General features: G+C 39.3%; 1 protein-coding gene and 1 pseudogene across 1 annotated transcript in view; one reads left to right on the top strand and one right to left on the bottom strand.

The window, feature by feature from the left end:
• GTF2F2 (general transcription factor IIF subunit 2) overlaps positions 1–23,681 on the bottom strand; it is a 197,642-nt gene that overhangs the window by 10,085 nt on the left and 163,876 nt on the right. The window contains exon 7 of the mRNA XM_006166506.3: positions 12,013–12,156. Coding sequence (XP_006166568.1) covers positions 12,013–12,156 — 144 coding nt within the window. The remainder of the gene's footprint in view (positions 1–12,012; positions 12,157–23,681) is intronic.
• Positions 822–1,304, top strand: LOC102502521 (ATP synthase subunit d, mitochondrial pseudogene; annotated as a pseudogene).

Below are 23,681 nucleotides of genomic sequence, written 5' to 3'. Positions count from 1 at the left end.
AAAAAAAAAAAAAAAAAAAGCTGCAAGAAACAATGACACAAGTTAAAAGGGAAAATGTTACTTGCTCCACACTAAGTAGTAGATCTCTCATTATTAGAATCTTCTATTCAAAAGCAAAATATTAAAATTTCATAAGTGTGTTTAAATTTCACCTACTTATATTCAATGTAGTTAATAATTTATTTCAGTATGACAGTTCATGTTCTAAAACTTTTAATTAAGGCTCTACTTCATAAGTTAGCAAATTATTTTTTGAAACTGAAGTCTCAAAAAGGGCTGTCATTAATTAATATACTCTGCTGGGGAAATGGTTGTCTTTTCAGCTGTAGCAGTACTGTTCAAAATAAAAATTTCCACTAAGAGAGAAAATGAAAATTTAAAGGTAATATAAAAAACAAAATGATACAGATTTTAAAAAAGAGAAAAAAAAAGGGAATAAAATAGAAGAAAGAAAGTAAATGTCACTACAAAGCATTTAAATGAAAATAGCACTTATAAGTAGCATTAAGCACATATTAGTAGTAGAGTAAGGACTTAATAAATTCCACATGGCAAACTCTATAGTTTGAGTTCTGGACCCAGAAGTTTGAAAAATATACCATCCTGAGTGTATGCATGCATGCCCCAAATCCCAATAGTGGAGAAATGGAAAAGAGATTGTGGCATGACCACACCCCCCATGGGGAAGTCTTTCTCCCTCTCCCCCTCTCTGGTGAGCTCATGTGCTCTCTGGCAAATTGCAAAAATAAATAATTAAGGGTGACCTACTTCCATTACTTGCTGTGGACAGTTTGCCACTGGGGTCAGTGAAGGACTGCAAGATGGCTGGGTGAAAACCCGCCCTAAAAACTACTGACTGGGTAGCTTTTGGGGAAATAATACCCCGAAACCAAAAGGCTACTGCAAACTCCCTGAAACCTTGGAACGAGACCTTCACCTCCAGGATGGCTGTACTACCCAAGACCCTGCCAGCTACTGACTGGGCGTATTACAAGGCCAATGTGGCCAAGGCAGGCTTTGTGGACGACTTCGAGAAAAAGTTTAATGACCTGAAGGTTCCTGTGCCGGAGGATAAATACACTGTCCAGGTGGACGCAGAAGAAAATGAAGACGTGAAAAGTTGTGCTGAGTTTGTGTCCCTTTCAAAGGCCAGGACTGAAGAAGATCAGAAACAGCTGGAGAAGATGAAGAACATAATTCCATTTGATCAGATGACCATTGAGGACTTGAACGAAGTCTTCCCAGAAACCGCATTAGACAAGAAATACCCCTATTGTCCTCACCAGTCAACTGAGAATTTATAAAATTTTTGTGTCTAGAAGGAAGCTCTGGTCCTTGCCTTACAAGTTCTGGGCATTAAAAAGAAAAGTAATGAATAGAAAATAAATAGATAAATAAATAAATAATTTTTTTAAGAAACGGGATCCCCATAATTAAGGCAAGTATATAAAGGATTGCATTTAAGGGGCCAGTAAGTGACATAGTGGTTACGGCATTGGACTCACACATAGCCAACTGAAATTTGAGTCCTGGATGCGGCAGCTTGAAAAATCACACCAGGATTGTGTGTGTGCATACCCAAAGTCACCGGAGAAGGGATTCGGTGTAGCTGTACCTGCTAGGGGATGATTTCTCACTTTCCCTCTCCCTGTCTCTCTCTAGTGAATGCATGCACCTTATGGCAAACATCTTAAAAAAAGTGAAAGAAAGAAAGAAAAGAAAAGGATCTCTATTATCAGAAGAGTATCTCTCTTGTTTGTCCACAGATCGACCCACATGTCTAAATACAGGAAAGGCAATATGGTAAAAAATATGACCAGACTGAAGTCAGGACAAGTGAGTTCAAGCCACTAGCCAACTTCCCTCTCTGGGCCCATAAATTAGAAAATTTAACTAGCAGATGGCATGGAGGGTAAAATGGCAGGACCCCACATGGCTGACTTGTGGTTTAAGTGTTGGACCTGGCAGCTTGAAAATTAAGCCAGGTGAAAGTGTGTGTGAGCTCAAAATTCTGAGAGGAGAGTGGAGGAAAAGGGATTATGGTGTGACCATCCTGTCTCTTTCCAGCAAGTGCATACACCCTAAAGCAAAACTTGAAACAAAGAAACAAAAATTTAAATTAACTTATTCTTTTTTAATTTGACCAGGGAGAGAGAGCGCGAGCGAGCCGTCAGGTCCAGGACTCGAACCGCAGTCGGCCATGTGGGAGTCCAGTGTCCTTAACCACCACACCACCTGCCGGCCCCCCAAAACCTTTTTTTTTAAGAGAGATTTTTGCTATAGGATGCATGCAGTTGCCATAGTGATAGACAGATAGAAAGCTACAAATCACTCTCTGGAGGGATGGCCACACCACAATCCTCTTGGGACCTTGGACATGCACACATACCGGTGTGAGTTTAAGTTGCTGGGTTCGAGATTCAAACAGTGGTCGACTACATGGTAGTCCAGTGACACAACCATTATGCCTTCTCCTATCCCAACTGAGATAATCATTTTTTTTTTTTTTTTGAGAGGTTTTTGCTATAGGGTGTGTGTGCTCGCCAGACAGACAGAGAGATAGAAAGCGAGAAATCACCCTCCAGGGGGGATGGCCATGCCGCAATCCCTTCTCCTCCACTTTCCTCTAGGGATCTTGGGCACGCTGGCACACATGCCCAGCGTGAGTTTAAGCCACCGGGTCTGGGACTCAAACAACGGTCGACTGCGTGGGAGTCCAGTGATGTAGCCATTATGCTAACTGCTGGTTCCCCAAATGAGATAATCTTTGACAAGCCTTTTGCCTTTAAGATTCTCACTCAGAGATCTATACATCATAACTTGTGAAATGTATCATGATAAAGAAATAGGAATGTAGGTGCCTGACTTGAGCAACTTGGGGAACAGTGGTATCAATAAAATGAGGGAGTCTTGGGGAGGAGGCTTTGTTGAGGTATAGAAATCAAGAATTTGGTTTTGAACATATTAAATGTGAGACTGCAATAAAAACGGTTTGTACTGATGAGAGGCTAACTCTGGGAAAGGTGACACAGGGTGAGGGTGGGAGTGGTAGTGGGTCATGGATCGACCCCCTGGTTCAGAAATGTGCAGACAGCCCCCATCACGCTGATGAAAGCCTCCCCTGGGGGTTTTATTGGAAGATTAGCAAAGTAACCCTTTTTTTCCTAAGGGATTGCTAGCTGTGAGGTGCTCTAAGAGGCTGTTTTGTCACCCATATGGCAAGAACCTGCCTAAAAAAAGAAAGACACCACCAACAAGAAAGGAGGACAGATGAGAAGAGATGGAAAGGGATGGTTCTAATGAAATAATGTTAGTAGCTAGATCTGGCTATCTCTATAAAGCTAGATGCATTTCTGACCTTCCAAGCTACATGAACCAATACATTCTATTTTTATTAAAGCTAGTTTGAGCTGAGTGTCTGTTCCTGAGAGAATGACCCAATCAATTCACAGACTCATAATACAGCATATATCTGTAAATTTAAATTTTTTACAGATGAAATGCCTAGTTAGTATCTGGAATTCTTTGCCCATTTTATTCTTTTTTTAAATAATTGCTTAATTCTTTTTTTTTTGGAGAGGTTTTTGTTATAGGGCACATGCACTTGCCAGAAAGAGAGCAAGAAATCACCCCCTGGGGGATGGCCATGACGCAATCCCTTCTCCTCCATTCTCCTCTTGGGATCTTAGGCATGTATGCTACACATGCCCGGTGTGAGTTTAAGTCTCTGGGTCCCAAATTATTTAATTTTTTTTATTCATCATTATTTTTATTTTTAAATTTGCTTCAAGGCACATGAACTCAAGAGAGAAAGAAAGTCACCAGGCGATCTAATTGAGGCAGCCTGGCTCGCACTGGGCATAGGTAATTAGGTGACCAAATTCCTCACTTTGCCTGTGAGGAAGGTGCGCAGGTGCAGGAGAGAACGTGTGGATTCAAATTTAAAGGAAGAACATAGGCAGTGTGTAAGGGGCCTCCCACTAATGAATATTCATGACCTCTAGTAATACGAATAACGGTTGACCAGTATCAAGCGCAGTTGCCACTTGGCAATCCGCCGGCCCAACAACCTTTTTGGGTGTACTTTCTTTCTTTCCTTTCCTTTCTTTCTATTAAACTTTTTCTATCTACTTCGTTCGTGGTTGCGGTTTCATTTTGCGCCTAGGGACAGATCTCTAATTTTAGTGATCTGGACCCAAGGAACCAAGGATTTTCACAACGCAGCTCAACACTTTTCCATCCATTAACATAAATGGTTCCATACTAGAACCGCAGTCAGCAGTGGGGAAGTCCAGTGCCTTAACCACCACACCACTTGCTGGCTGCCCATTTCTTTCTTTAAAAAAATCCATGTTTGGGAGCTAGCAGGTGGTGTGGTGGTTAAGGCACTGGACTCCCTTATGGCCGACTACAGTTCAAGTCCCAGACCTGGTGGCTTGCTTTCTCACTTTTCCCACCCCTCTCTCTGGTGAGCACATGTGCCCTACAGCAAAATAATAATAAATAATAAATAAAATTAAATAAAGATTTTTTTAAAGCCTACATTCTTAAACCTTACTGATTTCAAAATTTGCTTAAGCAAACTGAAGATAAGCTTAATATCACCATTGTTGATACAGCAGTAAAATGACCATTTTCTTTACTGAAAGTCCACTGTGTATACAAACAACTATCTGTTGGGCATTATTTAAAATTGGGGGACTTGGAGGCCAGCATCCATCCATTAACATAAATGGTTCCATACTAGAACCGCAGTCAGCAGTGGGGAAGTCCAGTGCCTTAACCACCACACCACTTGCTGGCTGCCCATTTCTTTCTTTAAAAAAACCCATGTTTGGGAGCTAGCAGGTGGTGTGGTGGTTAAGGCACTCCCCTATGGCATGGCCGACTACAGTTCAAGTCCCAGACCTGGTGGCTTGCTTTCTCACTTTTCCCACCCCTCTCTCTGGTGAGCACATGTGCCCTACAGCAAAATAATAATAAATAATAAATAAAATTAAATAAAGATTTTTTTAAAGCCTACATTCTTAAACCTTACTGATTTCAAAATTTGCTTAAGCAAAGTGAAGATAAGCTTAATATCACCATTGTTGATACAGCAGTAAAATGACCATTTTCTTTACTGAAAGTCCACTGTGTATACAAACAACTATCTGTTGGGCATTATTTAAAATTGGGGGACTTGGAGGCCAGCAGGTGACATAGTGGTTAAGGCACTGGACTCCCACATGCTGACTGCAATTCGAGTCTTGGAGCTGGCAGCTTGAAACTCACACCAGGCATGTGTGCGTTCATGCCCCAAATCCCCAAAGAATAGAGAAGGGACTGTGGTGTGGCCATCCCCCTGGGGGTGATTCTCACATTTTCTTTGTCTCTGTCTCTGGTGAGTGCATGTGCCCTATAGCAAAAATCTAAGAAAACTAGATTTAAAAAATTAAGAAAAGCATACCAGTTGTTCAATGACATCTTCTGAATTAAAAAATGACCCACTGGACTGACATGATTAGAGACTGCAGACTTAGAAGCGATCATATACTTAAAGATAACCCCCTGGATCCTCACCTAAAATTGGGTAGACAGAACAGAGGAAAGGAAGAGGTTGAGCTCTAATGATCAATAACAAAGGGTGCTATGTTGGAACAGTGTGTTAGGGCTCAGAGTGGTCTTGGCAGTCCAGTGTTTCAAAGAAAGCAATTACGTAACATTTTGAATGGTTTCATTTTCAAAGAATAGGCTATCTATGATATGCCTCTGTTTTACAGATATAACAAAACAGGAATACCAGACTCAACACATTCAAGGTTAAAGATCAAGCTGTGCTGGGGAGAAATAACAGGCTTCTGTTTTTCCATTTTGGAGGGGGAAAAAGACAAAAATTAAACCACATGAAAATACCTCTTCAAATGAATACCACATTCCTGATAATATCAGTAATATCAGTTATCATTCAGTAATCTCAATTACCAAAGCTTTTCAAATGGCTTATTTACCTTGATTCACTCTGTCCGATTGCTTATGTATGTCATGTCCTAGTAAATAAAAGAAAAAAACTGGTCCTATAGGCAATTTCTCTAGTCAATAATTTTGCTTGCAGGAATGAAGGTTTTTAGGAGGAATTAATATAGAAAAGAACAAACTAGAATAATAAGAAAATACTTCAGATTCACTCAGAGTATGTAAAAATGACATTATAAAGGTCAGAAAGCAGATGGTATTAGTACTGCTAATAAGGAAGAAGACATACTTAAAGTAATAGACTTCTGAGTTGGAAACTTATTATATTAATAGGAAGTGGCATCAGATGGGCCAGCAGGTGGTGTGGAGGTTAAGGCAGCTGGATCCCACATGGCCGACTACATGGTTCAAGTCCTGAATCAGCAGCTTGTGTGAATATATATCCGAACCCTAAGAGAATTGAGGAGAAGGGATTTCAGTGCAACCAGCTCCCCAGAGGGTACTTTCTCAATTTCCCTCTCTCTTCCACTCTGTCCTTCTCCAGTTAGAGCATGTGCCCTATAGCAAAAACTCGGGGGGAGAGGGTGGGGGAGAGTGGCATTGGAACCAACAGAAAATGAAAAGCTATTACATGGCAATGCCATTAAATGCATTTACTAAAGAACTGACTGACTTGTTTTCTTCCCCTTTACCCAGGGTTCAAAAATTTGTTTAATAATTAAAAATTAATAAAACATTCTACAGTTAACAAAGCATCTTTCACTCTTTAATTATCACAAGGATCTAATAAACTTGGTATTATTTTGAATATATCAACATATTCTAATTTTATAAACATACTATAATTTGAACATGTTGGTAAATTTTGTATTAAGTATGCCATATATTAAATAATTTAAATAATAAATATGTAAATAATACATTAAATTATTTATGTATTGTATCCAGGACTATCTGACTACCAGAGCTGGGACGTGAACTGAGATCTCAACACTCTAAATCTGGTGTTCTTTCCATTATACCAGGAAGCCTCCTTTATTTCTGGAACTCCAATCTTCTATTTTCCTGGGTATTGCTCAAACTAAAATGAAGCTAGTAATACTAATGACCATTATTCAGACTCACTTAGGTCCTACGAGTCTTTTAAAGGTATAGCTACCCACACAAAGGAGAGCTGGGCTTTGGCCTTTTTTTTTTTCTATAATAGATTAGTGGGCTTTGCCAATCGGTTCAAATGTGAGAGAGGGGAAGAGTGAAGGAGATGAGAGAGGAAGAGAGTCACAGATTCAGAGCTGGAAGGGATCACAATGATCTAGTCCAAATCATTCAGCTTTTTTCTTTCTTTCTTTTTTTATTTTGTGGAGAGATTTTTGCTATAGGGCGCATGCGCTTGCCAGAGAGAGACAGAAAGAAAGAAATCAGTCGCCGGGATGATGGCCATGCCACAATCCTTTCTCTTCCATTCTCCTCTCGGGATTTTGGGCATGCATGCACATGTGCTCAGCATGAGTTTTCAATCACTGGGTCCAGGCCTCGAACTGCAACTACATGGGAGGCCAGCAACGTAACCATTACACCATCTGCTGGTCTCCAACTCACTCAGTTCTAAGACCATAAGTGATTTCCTCAGACTCCACTGGAGTCCATGCTGACATTTCCTGCCATCTCCTCTAGGTGGGGGTAACTCTAGTTCTGGCCCACCTTCAGCCTGCTGAAGCTGCTGAAGGCATTCCACACTTTCTTGACACTGCTTATTTGTCCCCACTCCTCCCACCATAAATGACAAGAGGCTTGTTAATGAAACTCCATTTGAGGAACATATATGATAGTTCTTTAACTGAAAATTTCCCTTTTTTCAAATCAATTCATTAAATATTTGCTAAATTTCTACTATGTTTATGCCATAGGGTATGTAAATATTTAGGGATAGAGATAACATACAATCTTGCCTTCAAGAATTTTACACATGCATAGGCAATTTAGTCTCTAAACAATAAAACGATGATAAACAATTAACTTCTAGATTAGTGGCCTTCTACGGGAATCTGCTCCTCAGAAAAATCCACACACTTTATTTTCACCTTCAGCCCAGACTTCACCCTCCCGGCCCCCAGATCTAGCCAGGAGCCAGGTTGTAACACTTTCTTCTCTCTGTCTTTCCCCATCTCTATTTTTGAGAAAGAGAGAGAGAGAGGGAGGGAAAGTGAGAAAGCAAGCCTCGAGGTTGGGGACTCGAACCATAGTCCGCTGTGTGGGAGTCTAGCACCTTTAACTACCATGCCACCTGCCAGCCACTCTGTCTCTATTTTTAATTTTTTTTTAAATTTTAGTTTTTAAACTTCTTAGCCTTTTGTCATTCTTTTATCTTGCTAATTCTTACCTCCCCCTTATAGGACTAGCCAATCACCAGCCACCTGTATCTGAATTCTGAGCTGCCCCCCCCTTTTTTTATTGTTTTTGTCTTCTTTTTTCTCTTTTTTGGGGGGTTGTTTTCTTTTACCTTTCTTACTTTTCTGCTCAGCCACTACACAGTAAATTTCTAGACAGATCTAGGTGCACAGTAGCCAGTAGCCAAATACAAGAATACTTTTAGGGTCAGATTAATCTTCAATTTCCACTGAATCTGCTGCACAAAGGGAGAAAAATGGTTCTGTTTAGGGATTGAAGGCCACCTCCTCCTGCATGCCTCTAAATGCTCAGATTCAAGTCCAAAAATTAGGGGAAAATGCATAATTCATCAGATGACCAGATACCACCATAGAGGCACGAGAAATATGAGAAACCAAGAAAACATCTCTCCCTTAAGAGAAAAGAATAATGCTTCATCCTCCACAGACAATACAAGGGAATTCGTGGATATGTCAGATAAAGAATTTAAAATATTCATAGTGACAAAGTTAACAGAGGTGCAAGAAAAGAGAGACAACAATCTCTAGAAAATGCAGGAGAAAAGAGATGAGGAGTTCTAAGAGGTGAGGAAGTTCTTGCATGATCTGAAAGAGGAGATACACATCATAAAAAAGAATTAAACAGAACTGTTAGAGATAATGGCTGTAAAAACCAGCAGTTGGCATAATGGCTACGTTGCTGGACTCCCATGTAGGTGACTGCAGTTCAAGTCCCGGTCAAATACATGGGGTTGACTACATTTTTTTTTTTTGAAAAGGAGTTAAGCTTTCCTAGTTGGGAAAAAGAGTAGAATTATACAAACATTAGGGTTTAATGTTAAAAACTGAGAACAATTCCTTTTATTCATATTGTTAATGTTAAGTGTGTCTTAACATCAAATCTTAAATAAACTGACATGACAAAAAAATCCAGCTGTATTAGGCCATCTTTACTGAGTGTTGACATAAAATCTGTCATTAGTATAGATGTATTCTGAATGGAAAAATCTCATTTTGTATACTATATTGTACAGTGAATGAATGTAAATAAGTAAAAATTAAAAAATATTAAAAAAACAGAAATAATTTAATTAAAAAAAAAAGCCAGTGGATTCCCATGCTTTGGAACCAAAGTCTATCCAATGATCATGAATTAAGAAGCTCTATTATAGGGAACCAGCAGTTAGCATAATGGCTATGTCACTGGACTCCTACGTAGTCGACCGCGGTTCGCGTCCCAGACCCAGTGGCTTAAAACTCACGCCGGGCGTGTGCGTGTGCGAGCCCAAGATCCCGAGAGGAGAATGGAGGAAAAGGGATTGCGGCGTGACCATCCCCCTTGGGGGGTGATTTCTCGCTTTCTGTCTCTATGTCTCTCCCTGTCTGTCTGGCGAGCGCACGCGCCCTATAGCAAAAATCTCTCAAAAAAAAAAAAAAAAAAAAAGAAGCTCTATTGTAAGACTCACCGAGTACCACCATAAAACTATTTGAAGAATAAAAACTGAGGAACATACCAGTCATCTCTTTTCTTTGATATGAAAGAAATCTTACATTCCATGTCAAGACAAGGAAATTGTCTTCCCTAGTATCATCTGAATGCTACTCTATAAATGCTTATTTTCTTATATCTAATTTGTGTTTTATTCCATGAAAATGTCTTAACTGCGTTTGGACTTTCTGGAACGTGCTTTATATATATTATATAAATATCTATATTTAAATTATATATATTATATGTAAACATATATTTTATAAGCATACACTACATAAATATATATTTAAATATTTAAATAAATATATATTATAAGCATATATATAAATATAGTATATATTTATATATAAATATGAAGATAAACTTCATTAAAACCAGAAGAAACACAGCCTAGCTAATGAATTATTCTATTTCAAGTTTTTTGTCTAGATTGGAATGTCACTTCTCAGGCTTTGAAGTCAAAGAGAGTGAAGTCATTAAAATAAGATGATAATACTGAAGCATGAATACTTTCTTCTTTTCGATTAAAGAAAGTACTTAGTTTTTTTTAAATTTAAATAAATTTCTTAACAAAATGTGAACAGCTGATGTGCAACAGTAAGAAATCTCCACAGAAGTGAGAAACTAAATACTCAAGACTAAAATTCCATCAATCATTTTCTAAAGCTTTGTATAAATCAAAAAAAATATAACAAGCTCTTCAAAAGTAGGTCATTTGGTTACTAAAATGTTTTTAAAAATAGGTTATTTTGTTACATATTCTGAATCAAATAACTGGAACAGCTAAAATCAACATATTCTTTTTTTTTTTTTTTTGAGAGTTTTTTTTGCTATTAGGGCACGTGTGCTCGCCAGACAGACAGAGAGAGACAGAGAGACAGAAAGTGAGAAATCACCCCCCAGGGGGAATGGCCATGCTGCAATCCCTTCTCCTCCATTCTTCTCTTGGGATCTTGGGCAGGCACGCGCACATGCACTCGGCGCGAGTTTAAGCCACTGGGTCCAGGATCTGAACCTCATATGACTACACGGGAGTTCAGCGACATAGCCATTACGCTAACTGCTGGTCCCAAAATCAACAGATTCTTGAGTATACTGGCAGAATGGACAAAATGTTAAAGGAAACTAATAAAAAGACTTCCATTTAATTTTTTTAAAGCTGTAAGTAAATACTATTATAATTCAATCTGATACTTTGATAACATCAGATATAGGGAAGTTAAACTGGGAAAAATGTGACTCAAAAAATGGAGAAAACATCTGAATCCCTTATTTCTGCCAGCACTTTAAATGGAATAGTAATACAAACGACTAGTAAATAGGCACAAAAAGCTGGAGGAAAGTTAAAAATGATTATATATATATATTACAATCTTTTTAAAATGTCAACTTATTGAAATTTTCCTTAAAAAAACAGAAATGGAGAATAGGCCAATCCAAACACAATCTCAACAAGCATAAGCTGAAGAAGCAATTCAGTTCAAATTTAAAAGGACCTACTGCTAGTGCTAGGCAGAGTCTGAAAGTTCACAGAGAATAACACACAACTCAGGGTTAAACCCTACAACCGTAACAGTCCACTATGACTCTTCAAAGAAAAGAGATTCATGGGCCAACAGAAGCTCAAGTCCTGGACCCGGTGGCTTGAAAATCATGCTGGGAACGTGTGTGTGTGCCCCCAAGATTCTGAGAGGAGACTAGAGGAGAAGGTATTGCAGCATGGCCATTCCCCCTGGGGTGTGATTTCTCACCTTCTCTCTCACTGTCTCTGTCTCTTTCTTAGGCAAGCACATGTGCCTGAAGACAAAAAACCTCTTTAAAAAAACCCCTCAAAACAACAAAAAAGAAAAGTGATTTTTTTTAAAAAAAAAGAGAAGTTAAGTTTTCTTAGTTGAGAAAAAGAGTAGAATGATACAAACATTAGGGTTCAATGTTAAAAACTGAGGATAATTCCTTTTATTTATACTAATTGTTAATGTTAACTGCGTCTTAACATTAAGTCTTAAATTGATGTAACAAAAAAAAACAGCTGTATTAAGACATCTTTACATAAAATCTGACATAAAATCTGTCAATAGTATAGATGAATGTGAACTTAATCATGGCATACTCATCTTTAGTAATGACTTGTTAATGAAGCAGGACCCATTTAAAGGGTTAATATAAACATATACATACCACAGGTTGTTTTGTGATGTCTACCAAGTCCTTAAGGTTGTAATACTGATGTTTCTCAAAGGCCGAAAACAGCATGTCTAAAACGTGTTGTTTATCAGCTCGAGCTCGCTTTCCATCTTCTTTCTTCTTCCTTTCATACTCAATCTATATGGAAAATGCCAAAGAAATGAAAGGATCAGCTCAACATACTCACTTGACTGGCATTCTCATTATAGTCATAACCATCAGATTTTAAGTTTCAGTGATTCAGACCTTGGGGTCCTCATTGCTCACAGGGCTCCCCATACCTTTAAGGTTCTAATACAATAATAACAATGAGGAGGAGGATAATGATGATCTATAAACTATATTGATATTTTCTAAAGTTTTATGTATCATGCCCATTTCCCTCCAAAAGTTTTTTTTTTTTTTAATTATATCAATTCAGTGTGGCTAACTGGTTAGCTCAGAAACCCTAATTCATAGTTCCTATGTTTCTGATGAACAAAAATACAACAACATAGTTTAATTAATAGATGCAATTTGGTAGGTAACATCTTTCAAACATGGGGTCCTTGGGGGCAGCCAGGTCACAGAACATGTTCTCTAGAGAATACCAAGTCTAGGAAGCACTGCTAAAAAGGAAAAGACATGGGGACCAGCAGTTGGCATAATGGCTATGTCGCTGGACTCCTATGTGGTTGACACCAGTTCTAGTCCCAGACCCAGTGGCTTAAACTCATGCCGGGTGTGTATGCGTGCATGCCCAAGATCCTGAGAGGAGAATAGAGGAGAAGGGACTGTGGTGTGGCCATCCCCCCTGGGGGGGGGGGATTTTTCACTTTCTGTATCTCTGTTTCTGTCTTTCTGGTGAGCACACGCACCCTATAGCAAAAACTTCTCCAAAAAAAAAAAAAAGAAAACAAAAACAAAAAACAGACAAAGGTGGAAGTGTAGAATCTGCCAAGTTTAGCAAGGAAGAAAGCTATAGGGACAGCTAAAACCAGAAGGAACAGACCTGAAGTCTATTTAGGAAAGAAGTTTCTTTTCTAGTACCAAAAGGATAGGGATAAGAGAACGATCATATTGTAGAGAAATGAAGATCAGGGCAAAACCATAAATCCATTTCTGGGTCCTGGGTACTCATGTGTGTCTGGCATGCTTTGGGCTGATGGTCACAGATTCAAACTGCAGTCACTCTGTGGGATCTAGCTTCTCTTGAGCAGTACATTAAGACGACAGTGCCCCAGAGCCAGCCCTAGAACTTTATTTTTACCTGGATGAGAGATATTTCTTTCTTTCTTTCTTTTTTTGAGAGGTTTTTCCTATAGGGTGCGTGTGGTTGCCAGAAAGACAAAGACACACACACACACACACACACACAGAGAGAGAGAGAGAGAGAGAGAGAGAGAAATCACCCCCCAGGGGTATGGCCACACCACAATCCCTTCTCCTCCATTCTCCTCTCAGGATCTTGGGCATGCACTCGCATGTACTCGGCATGAGTTTAAGCCACCCCATCAGGTCCGGGACTTGAACCACAGTCAACTAGATGAGAGTCCAGTGACAAAGCCATTACACCAACTGCTGGTCCGTGGATATTTCATTTTTAAAAGGATTATTTTAACTTTATTTATTATTATTTTTTTCCAATTTGAACAGAGAGAGAAAGCGAGCGAGAGAGAGGAAGTGAGAAAGGAAGGTCTAGGACTTGAACCAAGGTTGGCCATGTGGGAGTCGTGCTTTTAACCACCACACTACGTGCCAGCCCCAAGATATTTCATTTTTAAATTCTGTGTTAAAAATAAAGGCATAGGAGCCAGCAAGGATACAACTTGTGTCATGAATCTCCATTTCTTCCTAGCATCGTGACCTTTCCCTAGGTGGCTCTAGGCACCACGAGTCCTACATTTAAAAATGCTCAAGGCCCTCTATACACATTTTAATCCATAAGTCCTAAGAAGGGGATACTTTTGGAAAGACCAAACAGTTCTCTGTGTCTTTTGTTTGCTTTTGTTTTTAACTTGCCAGAGAGTGGCATGATGTTCTGCCTCATCTCTTTTCCCAGTTTTAATTTATTATGAAAGAACACCGAAAAATTAAAACTCAGGAAATAAGGATGAGAAGTGAGAACAGACTCAGTTTCCATCTGTGAGAGTTGTTATACTGCTCAACAGAAATGCCTGTGACTAGGTAATTTATGAGTAGAGGTTTATTTGGCTGTAAGTCCAAAGGTGTGTGGCAGGCAGGCATCAGGGTCAACCCCAGTGCTCATTACAGCATGGCATCAAAAGCAGAGAGGAAGGCGGGCGCGTGCACAGAGGAAACAGCGGTCCTCACTTCCTCTGCCCCTCCCACACCCCCGGTTGACTGGATGGTGCCCTCCCCTCAGGCCCTATCACTTAAAGGTCTCAACACCTCCCAAAGCCATCACACAGCTTCCAATATATGAACCTTTTGGCCGCAGGCCATTATCCAAATTATAGAGACACCCTTAGCACGCTCTTCATTGCGTAAATTGATTGTGGACACTAGAAAGATCAATAGGAAAACGCTGTCAAATAAACCCAGTGGTAAACAAAGTGGCCTACATTAGGTAGGACACATTTTCACTGGCAATGGAGAGAAAACCATTTTGAGGATCTGTTATCAAGTTGTCTCAACCACAGAGCCACATATCGGATCTAAGAGGGCTGAAGAAAAGGTAAGAATTTAGAATAAATTAGAAAAAAAACTTTAAAATCAACACTAGGGATATAATTAAGAGTAAGAATAAATTGTGCTTAACAATGTCAATGAGTACTAAAGAAAACTACTTAATTCTGCTCGTTTGTGTGTGTGTGTATATATATATATTTTAAAAGAATAATTTAATTTATTTACTTATTTTAATTTGATGAGAGAGAGAGAGAGAGCGAGAGCGAGAGAGAGAAAACAAGCTACCAGGTCCAGGACTTGAACTATGTTTGGTCATGTGGCAGTACAACACCCTTAACCATGCCACCTGCTGACCCACTTGTGAATATATATATATTTTTTTTTTAAAAAAAAAAGACTTAGTTTATATGTTAAATATACTACCTTTGTTAAAAGAATTATTTTAAAATTTTTATTTCTTCTTATTATTTAATTTGCTATAGGTCACTCTCACTCACAAGAGAGACAAGACAAGGATGGGGAGAGTGAGAAATCAAGTCATCAGTTCTGGGACTTGAACTGCAGTCAGCCATGTGGGAATCCAGCGCCCCAATCACCACACCACCTGCTGACTACAAATATACTACATTTAATGTTGGTATTTTCCTCCTCTAAAATGAGAGGGAAACTGACCACAAATGTATGTTTATCTTTTTGTGTTAACCATGTCCAGCAATGGCCCAACACCTTGGAGCACTGTGACCTAACTCTGCTTTTGCCTAGTGAACGAAAATTCTTAAAACTGTAATGTCAAAACCCAGACATACATAATAATAATGGCAATGACACAAATGGAAATACTACTCCTCACTAGAGAAATCTAAGTACCAAAACTGTAACCCTGCATTTATTTTAAAATGAAAAGTAAAACAGATATTGCTTTAATATACTCAGGACCTGTATTCTGAGGTAATTTCTAGAAAACAAAATCATTTTAAGACAAGATTTTTATAGCATACCATTAATAAAATCTTTTCTTGATAATGTCTAAGACAGGGTCATAATCCAAATTCTCCTCTGTGGGGTCTGAAGAAGTAGGGTCAGTGTATGTGTGATTTAAATGATTTTCATTGTTATTAATTCCTGGGAGGCTGGCAGGTGGCATGGTGGTTAAGGGAGCAGACTCCCACATGGCTGACCATGGTTCAAGTTCTGGACCTGGCTCTTGCTTTCTCACTTTCTCTCTCTCTCACTCTGTTCTTCTCTGGTCAAATAAAATATATAAATAAGTCTTTAAAAAATATACTTGAGACAGCAGGTGACATAGTACTTAAGGAGCTGAATCCCACACAGCCAATTGCATGGTTCAAGTCCTAGACCCAGCAGCTTGAAAAATAAACTGGCTACATGTCAGTGTGTACTCAAAATAGTAAGAGGAAAATGGATCATGGTGTGGCCATCTCTCCTGGGGTGGTGGTAGTGGTGGTGATTTCTCACTTTTCCCCTGTCTCTGGTGACTACACACACTCTATATCAAACAAAGAAAAATTTCTTTTTAAAGAAAAAATGTTATTAATACTTAAGCTCCAGAATAAAACTAAGGACTCTGAGGTATCCCTCTGCCTGATGCCTGCCACTGGGTCCAGGACTAGAGTCGTAGAGTTGGCCATGTGGGATTCAGCACTACGGGATCCAACACCTTACCCTCCATGCTGGCTGCTGGCTCTCAGTAAACCTTTCTTTCTTAAACTAAACAGTGTAGAAATGGTAACCTTCATATTATACTCAAATCTTGATACTACAAATAAAACTAACTGTACAAATAAACTACAAATGATATAAAACAGTCTATTTAGAAGAAGACTGAATTTTATTTTTAATTGCCAGAGGACATATGTACTTGTGAGAGAGGAAATGGTGGGTTGGGGGGAGAGAAACAAACTGAATGGGAGAGAAAGCATGACACCCCCTCGCCGTGGGGAACAGTCATGACATAATCCCTTTCCTCCATTTCTCCTCATCACAATTTTGTGTATGCCTGCACATGCACCATTGTATTTTTCAAGCTGCCATGCTGGGATTCATGGTTGAATCATGGTTGGCCATGTGGAATCCAGCTCCCGACATGTGACATTAAATCACTATATATGAGGCCAGCTCAAGACGGTAATTCTGAGATAACGTTATTTTTCGTTTCCTCTTTAGCCATTTTGTTTTTCACTAGAGTACAGGCATTGTAAAGAAATGATACTCAAAGCAGTCTGATACCTAACTTGTAAACAGCCCCTACAAAATATTACTAAGGTTATTACTGGACTAGAAAGTACGCGTGCACACACACACACACACACACACATTTTTTGCTAGAGGGGATGTGTGCATTGTAAAGAAATGATACTCAAAGCAGTCTGATACCTAACTTGTAAGCAGCCCCTACAAAATATTACTAAGGTTATTACTGGACTAGAAAGTACGCGTGCACACACACACACACACATACACACACACACACATTTTTTGCTAGAGGGGGTGTGTGCTCTTCAGAGAGAGAGAGAGACAGAGACAGAGACAGACTGGCGGAGGGGTGGGGGAGCATGCTTCATGGGAAATGGTCATGTTATAATCTTTCCTTGTCCATCTCTTCCTCTTTTTGGGGATTTTTGGGCACACCCTTGTGCTTCTTAAGCCTCCAGGTCAAAACTCAAGCTGCTTTAACCACCAGACCACAGAGACAGCCCCCAATATTACTTATATCATATGAATTTTAATTAAAGAGAGACAGACAGAAAGAGAAAGCACTCCCCCCCACTAGGGATGATCACACCACCATCCATGCCCAGCATGTTCTTTTTTTTTATTTTTTGAGAGATTTTCGCTATAGGGCGTGTGCGCTCGCCAGCCAGACAGAGAGAGACATAAAGACAGAAAGCGAGAAATCACCTCCCAGGGGGGATGGTCACGCCTCAATCCCTTCTCCTCCATTCTCCTCTCGGGATCTTGGGCACGCACGCACACGCGCCCGGCATGAGTTCTAAGCCACCGGGTCCAGGACGCGAACCGCGGTCGACTACGTGGGAGTCCAACAACATAGCCATTACGCTAACTGCTGGTTCCCCCCAGCAAGTTCTTCAAGCCAACTCCAGAACTTGAAGTGAGTGCTTGGCCACCTTAACCATCACGCCACCAGCTGGCCCTTATTCACCAATCTTCTCTCTGCTTCCGTGACCATAGAACACTGCATAACTAACTGAATAGAAATAAATGTCATTTCAGAAAGCACATTAAATTTAGTTTCTAGGTTCAAATTTTTACAATCCCCAAAGTCCACCTTACACAATGAATTTTACTTTCACAATAAGAAACAAATTACTCAAGACTAAAATGCAACCAAATAACGAAAATCCATTGAGAATGTGTAAAGAGATGTTTAATCGTCATTACAGAAATCTTAATCACTGACTAAAATTATAAATGCCACCCACTACCAATTAAAATATTATAATACAGATGTCTGTTAATTTCTAGATTGTTGTTTGCAGAAATGCTTTGATTGCTTTGTCAAGACAGTCTTTGTGAGACTTTTAAGTTTTGAAGTGAACGTGACAGCCTTGAATAGCATGGTTTTGCATTTTAAGTCCTTATGAAAGATTACTCCCCCTAGTCCTTAACAAATGCTTCTATTTCTGCCTAGTGTGTCATTATCTCTTGGGAGGAAATTAATTCTTTCGAATCGGTCAGTGCTCAGTGTGCAAATTCAAATGGACAAAGTGCGTAGAACACTTATCCTGTAATATTACAATAAAAAAATATTGCTGAAAAGCCTGTAAGACACAAGCTTATAGGCATCCCTTTTAATCAGCAAAATTCAAGATTTATGCATATCACTTTAAAAAAAACCCTTAATGCTAGAGACTAACACAGCTGGCTACCACACCGAAGGAAATAGCTTATGCATGAAAATAAATCTTTTTTATTTCTGGGGGTTTACCTCAAGATTTTATGCAAAAAATTCTATTCCTTTAATCAGTTTTCTAGTTACGCTTTTCTAGTTCTATCTTCTGGCCAAGAGCTCTTGAGACAAAAAAAGAGGAAAAAAAGGCTTTTTTTATTATTTTTTTTAATGGAGGGGGGGGCTCAGAGATGATTTAAAAAAATTACTCTTTTTAAAAATCTTAGGTTTGGTAGGAAAAGATTTCGTGGTCTCTTCCCAGGTATCCTCTTGCCACCCCACCAGCACTCTGATGTCAGATAGAAAGTTCCATTCTCTTTGGATCAGTGACGGCATACTAGAACTACCCAGATAGCTTGCAAAACTTAAGACAGTTGGCCTCCACGTTAGATCAATTAAATGTATATATGGAAATACTTTTCTTTTGTAAAAGCTTACCAGGTGATTCTAATGTACAGTCAAATGTTGAGAACTGCTACCTTGAAAACAAAGGACATGATCGCTTAGGGCAGAAGGGATTCCTATGAGGAAGGTCACAGGAGCCCTAGAACACATCTAAGAATGCTGTGAAATTTACACAGACTAGATGACAACATACACAAAGTCAACCAGAACAGAGGTGCCCTTACTTGAATTCAGAGTTGGAAGGAATTGAAAAGAATTTTACAGCTAACTCTGTGTTTGTTTGTTTGTTTTTTTTTTTTGATTATGCATCTCTATCAGCACAAAGTTTAAAGCATGAACTATAAGAATATCTCTTTGTAAATGATAAAATGTGAGTGTACCTAAATATGAATAAAAAAAGCATATGCTATACGAAACACTTAAAAAATGAAAATACATTATTTTAAAAATAAGATTTTCGGGCCAGCAGGTGACGTAGTGGTTATGTCGCTGGACTCCTACATGGCTGACTGTGGTTTGAGTCCTGGATCTAGTGACTTAAAACTCACACCCAGCGCACGTGCATGCATGCCCAAGATCCCGGAGGAGAATGGAGGAAAATGGACTGTGGCGTGGCCATACGTCCTGGGGGAAGTGTGATTTCTCACTTTCCCTCTCACTGTCTCTGTCTCTCTCCTGCAAGTGCATACACTCTCCCTCTAAAATCTCTTAAAAGAAAAAAAAAGAAAAAAAAAGTTTCCATCTAATTTGTCAAAATTATGACATCTTTTTGTTCTGTTCTCAAAATACAGAGCTCTGTCTTCATGTTCTGGGTGCTCAGTTTCTTCCTTTCTTTTTTTTTTAAAGTTTATTTATTTCTTCTAAGAGTGAGCAAGAAAGAAATGAGCAAGGGGAGAGGGAGACGCACAGAGACAGCATTTCCAGCAGGATCCCCACACCTCGAGGAATTCACCCCCCAGCTTCAGCCTGCCCTGATTATGGGCGCATGTGTGTCCAGAGTAGTCAGGGAAGTCTCTGGACACCAAATGGGAACCTTCTCATGTAGGTCAGCCTTGTAAAGCATCATCATGTTTTACCCCCATGCCACAGTCTAACCCTGGATACTTAGTTTTAAATGTATTGAAAACTGTGATAGTTCCGGCAACAGCTGACATAAGATACAACACACACAAAAGTCTAGGGTCACTGTGCACTTATTTGTGACAAACCTTTAGCTCCAGACCTTAGTGACAGCAGTTGGCTGAGCCTTACCGGCTGGTTTCTAGCTGGGGTTCTGCCAAAGGGGGAATGCAAGTAGGAAGGAAGGAGCCCCCCCCCCTTGTTTTTATACCTACAAGAGCATCTAAGCATTAGCAGCTTTCTTTCTTTCTTTTCTTTTCTTTCTTTTCTTTTCTTCTTATTTTTTTTTTTATGGAGAGGTTTTTTGCTATAGAGTGCATGCACTCGCCAGAAAGACAGAGACAGAGAGACAGAAAGTGAGAAATCACCTCCCATGGGTAATAGCCACACCACAATCCCTTCTCCTCTATTCTCCTCTTGGGATCTTGGGCATGCACGCACACGCATCCGGCATGAGTTTAAGCCACTGGGTCCGAGACTTGAACCACGGTCGACTACATGGGAATTCAGCAACATAGCCATTACGCCGACTGCTGGTCCTGCATCAGCAGCTTTCTAATCTCTGGTAATTAAACCTTTTCTCCCTTTTGCTTATCTAGCCCTTTAATTTTGTATTCACAAATATTCAAATATCTAGAGTTGTTTTTGTTTCTATGACAGACACCTAACTGAGTCATCATTAAAAAGGAGATGACAAGCCATATTTAAAATGATATTGATAATTTCCATTTTGGAAGAGCAAGTTCTTCCCAGATCTGATTACACAATAACTGTTTCTATCTCGTAAAGCAAGAGAAGTACCAGAGGTTTCTCTATTTTACTGTTCACATGTTTGTTTATTAGTATTATCTATAATCTCCAATTTCTTTACAAGAATCTTATAAAGTCACTTATTCATTTTTTGAGATCCAGCTTAATAAATAATAGATAATATAATCTACAAATCCCCCAATTCAGCACCAAACTTAAAAAATTGGAAGCAATGAGAATTTAAGGGCATCACTGTCCATGCCTCTATATTGGACAGTAGCCACTCTGGAAAAATGCCCAACCGGCCTATGGACTACATAAGAGTATCAGGTCAGATATCACGGCATATATTTCTAAAAGCTCGATCTCTCTTCTTTATTAGGTGACAAACAAGATAAATATATATTCTAATATTTTGCCTTCTTACCCAATGGAACTTCTTGTAATCCTCACTTTTTACAACCCCATTATTTCTTATTGATTGTATTCACTACTTCAAAGGTGAGTGATTGCAAAGTGCAGGATTAAACAAATTCCTAAAGGATTCTGATGTTTATTTTATTTTAGTTTTTTTTTTTTCTTTTTTTAGAAGTTTTGGCCTTAGGTCACCTGCACTTGGGGTGGGAGGGAAAGACAGAGACAGTGAGAGGGAAAGTGAGAAATCACCCCCGAGGGAGGATGGTCCAGCTGCAATCCCTTTTCTTCCATTCTCCTCCTGGGACCTTGGGCACACACCCACATGCGCCCACCCTGAATTTCAAGCCACCAGGCCTGGGACTCAAACCATGGCTGGCCATGTGGGAGTCCAGTGATGTAACTGCTATGCCATCTGCTGGCCCCTCTTATCTTTAATATATTAAAATATAGTGCTGATTTTGAAGAAGGGGAATATAATTAGAATCTACAAAATATTTTAACATAGAATTTTTTTTTTTAAAGGTTTTTGCCATAGGGTGCATATGTTGCCTGAGAGGAGACAGACAGAAAGAAGGAAAGTGAGAAATAATCCCCCAGGGGGGATGGCCACACCTCAATCCCTTCTCGTCCATTCTCCTGGGACTTTGGTACACATACATACATGCCCAGTGTTAATTTTCAAGCTGCCAGGTCTGGTACTCAGACTGTGGTCAACCATGCGGAAGTCCAACACCTTAACCACTACATCACCTACTGACCCCAAAATGGGATTTTTTACACAAAATTATATTTAAAAAAAATTTACTTTGGAGGGACCAGCTGATTGCATAATGGTTACGCTGGACTCCCACATAGTCAAATGTCCTAGACCTGATGGCTTAAACCTCATGCTGGGCACATGTGCGTGTGTGCACAGGATCCTGAGAGGAGAAGAAGGGAGAAGGGACTGCAGCGTGGCCACCCCCTGCCCTGGGAGGTTTTTTTCTCGCTTTCTGTCTCTCTGTCTCTCTACCAAGTACACACAACTGTATCAAAAATCTGTCTAAAAACATTTAAAAATTTACTTTGGAAAATGTATACCTGGTTCAAGTTTCAGAAACTTAATGAAGAGCTAAGGCAAAGGTGAAGGAAAGGCCACTTAGAAGAAACTTGCCATGTCATAAATTTGACTTGTCATAGCCTAATAAGAGGAGGGTTTTCGGAGCTGAGCTTTCAAAGGCATATGAAAGATATAATGCCAATCACATAATTCTTTTTGGCTCAATAAGTTTTCTTAGAGCCGGCCAGTGGCAAGGTGGTTAAGGAGCTGGACTCCCACATGGCCGACCATGGTTTGAGTTCTGGACGGCTTGCTTTCTCACTTTCCCTCTCACTCTCTTGGATCATATTAAAAAATAACAATAATAAATAAAATAATTCTAAAAAGGTTTTCTAAGTGGTAAGTATGGTAGATGTTCTATATAGTTTGTGAACTAGAGAGATAAACTTACATTTAATGCTTAAATAGCTCTAACTTTACATATTTGAGGTTCAAATATTTGAATATTCTCTCCCTTTTTCTCAATAAATTCACCCATGTGCCACACAGGTGGATAAAAAAGTTTCTAGGGGTAAATGAATTGTTTCTTTCTGATCAAATGTAGACATATAGCTTTTCAAATACATATGTAGTTTTCCACTCCTTATAGTTTTTTTTTAGAGTTTTTTTTATTTGTTTCTTTGTTTGTTTTTTGCTACAGGGTGCATGTGCTCGCCAGAAAGACAGAGACACAGAAAGACAGAAAGTGAGAAATCACCCCTCAGGGGGATGGCCACGCCACAATCTCTTCTCCAATCTCCTCCCCAGGTCTTGGGTGCACACGCACACACGCCCGGCATGAGTTTAAGCCAGTGGGTCTGGGACTTGAACCATGGTCAATTACATAGGAGTCCAGCGACATAGTCATTATGTCAACTGCTGGTCCCCTCTTAATAGTTCTTATACAAAAATTTTTCCTTATTTTTATTCTCAAAATGGCATAAAGAAGAACTTCAAACAGAGAAAGGGTCACTCTGCTACACTGCTGTTGGGAATGTAAATTAATATAACTGTTACTGAAAACAGTAAGTTCCTCAAAAAGCTAAAAATAGAACTGCCATATGATCCAGAAATCTCTTTACTAGGTATACAGAAAAAGGAAAGTAAATGAGTGTTGCAAAGGTGCCTGCACCCCAGTTTACTGTAGTACTAGTCACGAAAGCCAAGATTAGGAAGCACCCTAGGTGTCCACTGATGAATGGATAAACAAAATAGTATACACATATGTAGACATTCATACACACACACACACACACACACACACACACAAGAATATTAGCTATATATTTTTTTTGGAGAGGTTTTTTTTTTTTTTGCTATAGGGCGCATGCGCTC

Source organism: Tupaia chinensis, unplaced genomic scaffold, assembly GCF_000334495.1.
Source record: "Tupaia chinensis unplaced genomic scaffold, TupChi_1.0 Scaffold144262_1, whole genome shotgun sequence".
NCBI classification, from domain to species: domain Eukaryota; kingdom Metazoa; phylum Chordata; class Mammalia; order Scandentia; family Tupaiidae; genus Tupaia; species Tupaia belangeri.
Note: the sequence above shows the minus strand (reverse complement) of the source record. Positions and strands in the feature narration are given on the sequence as shown.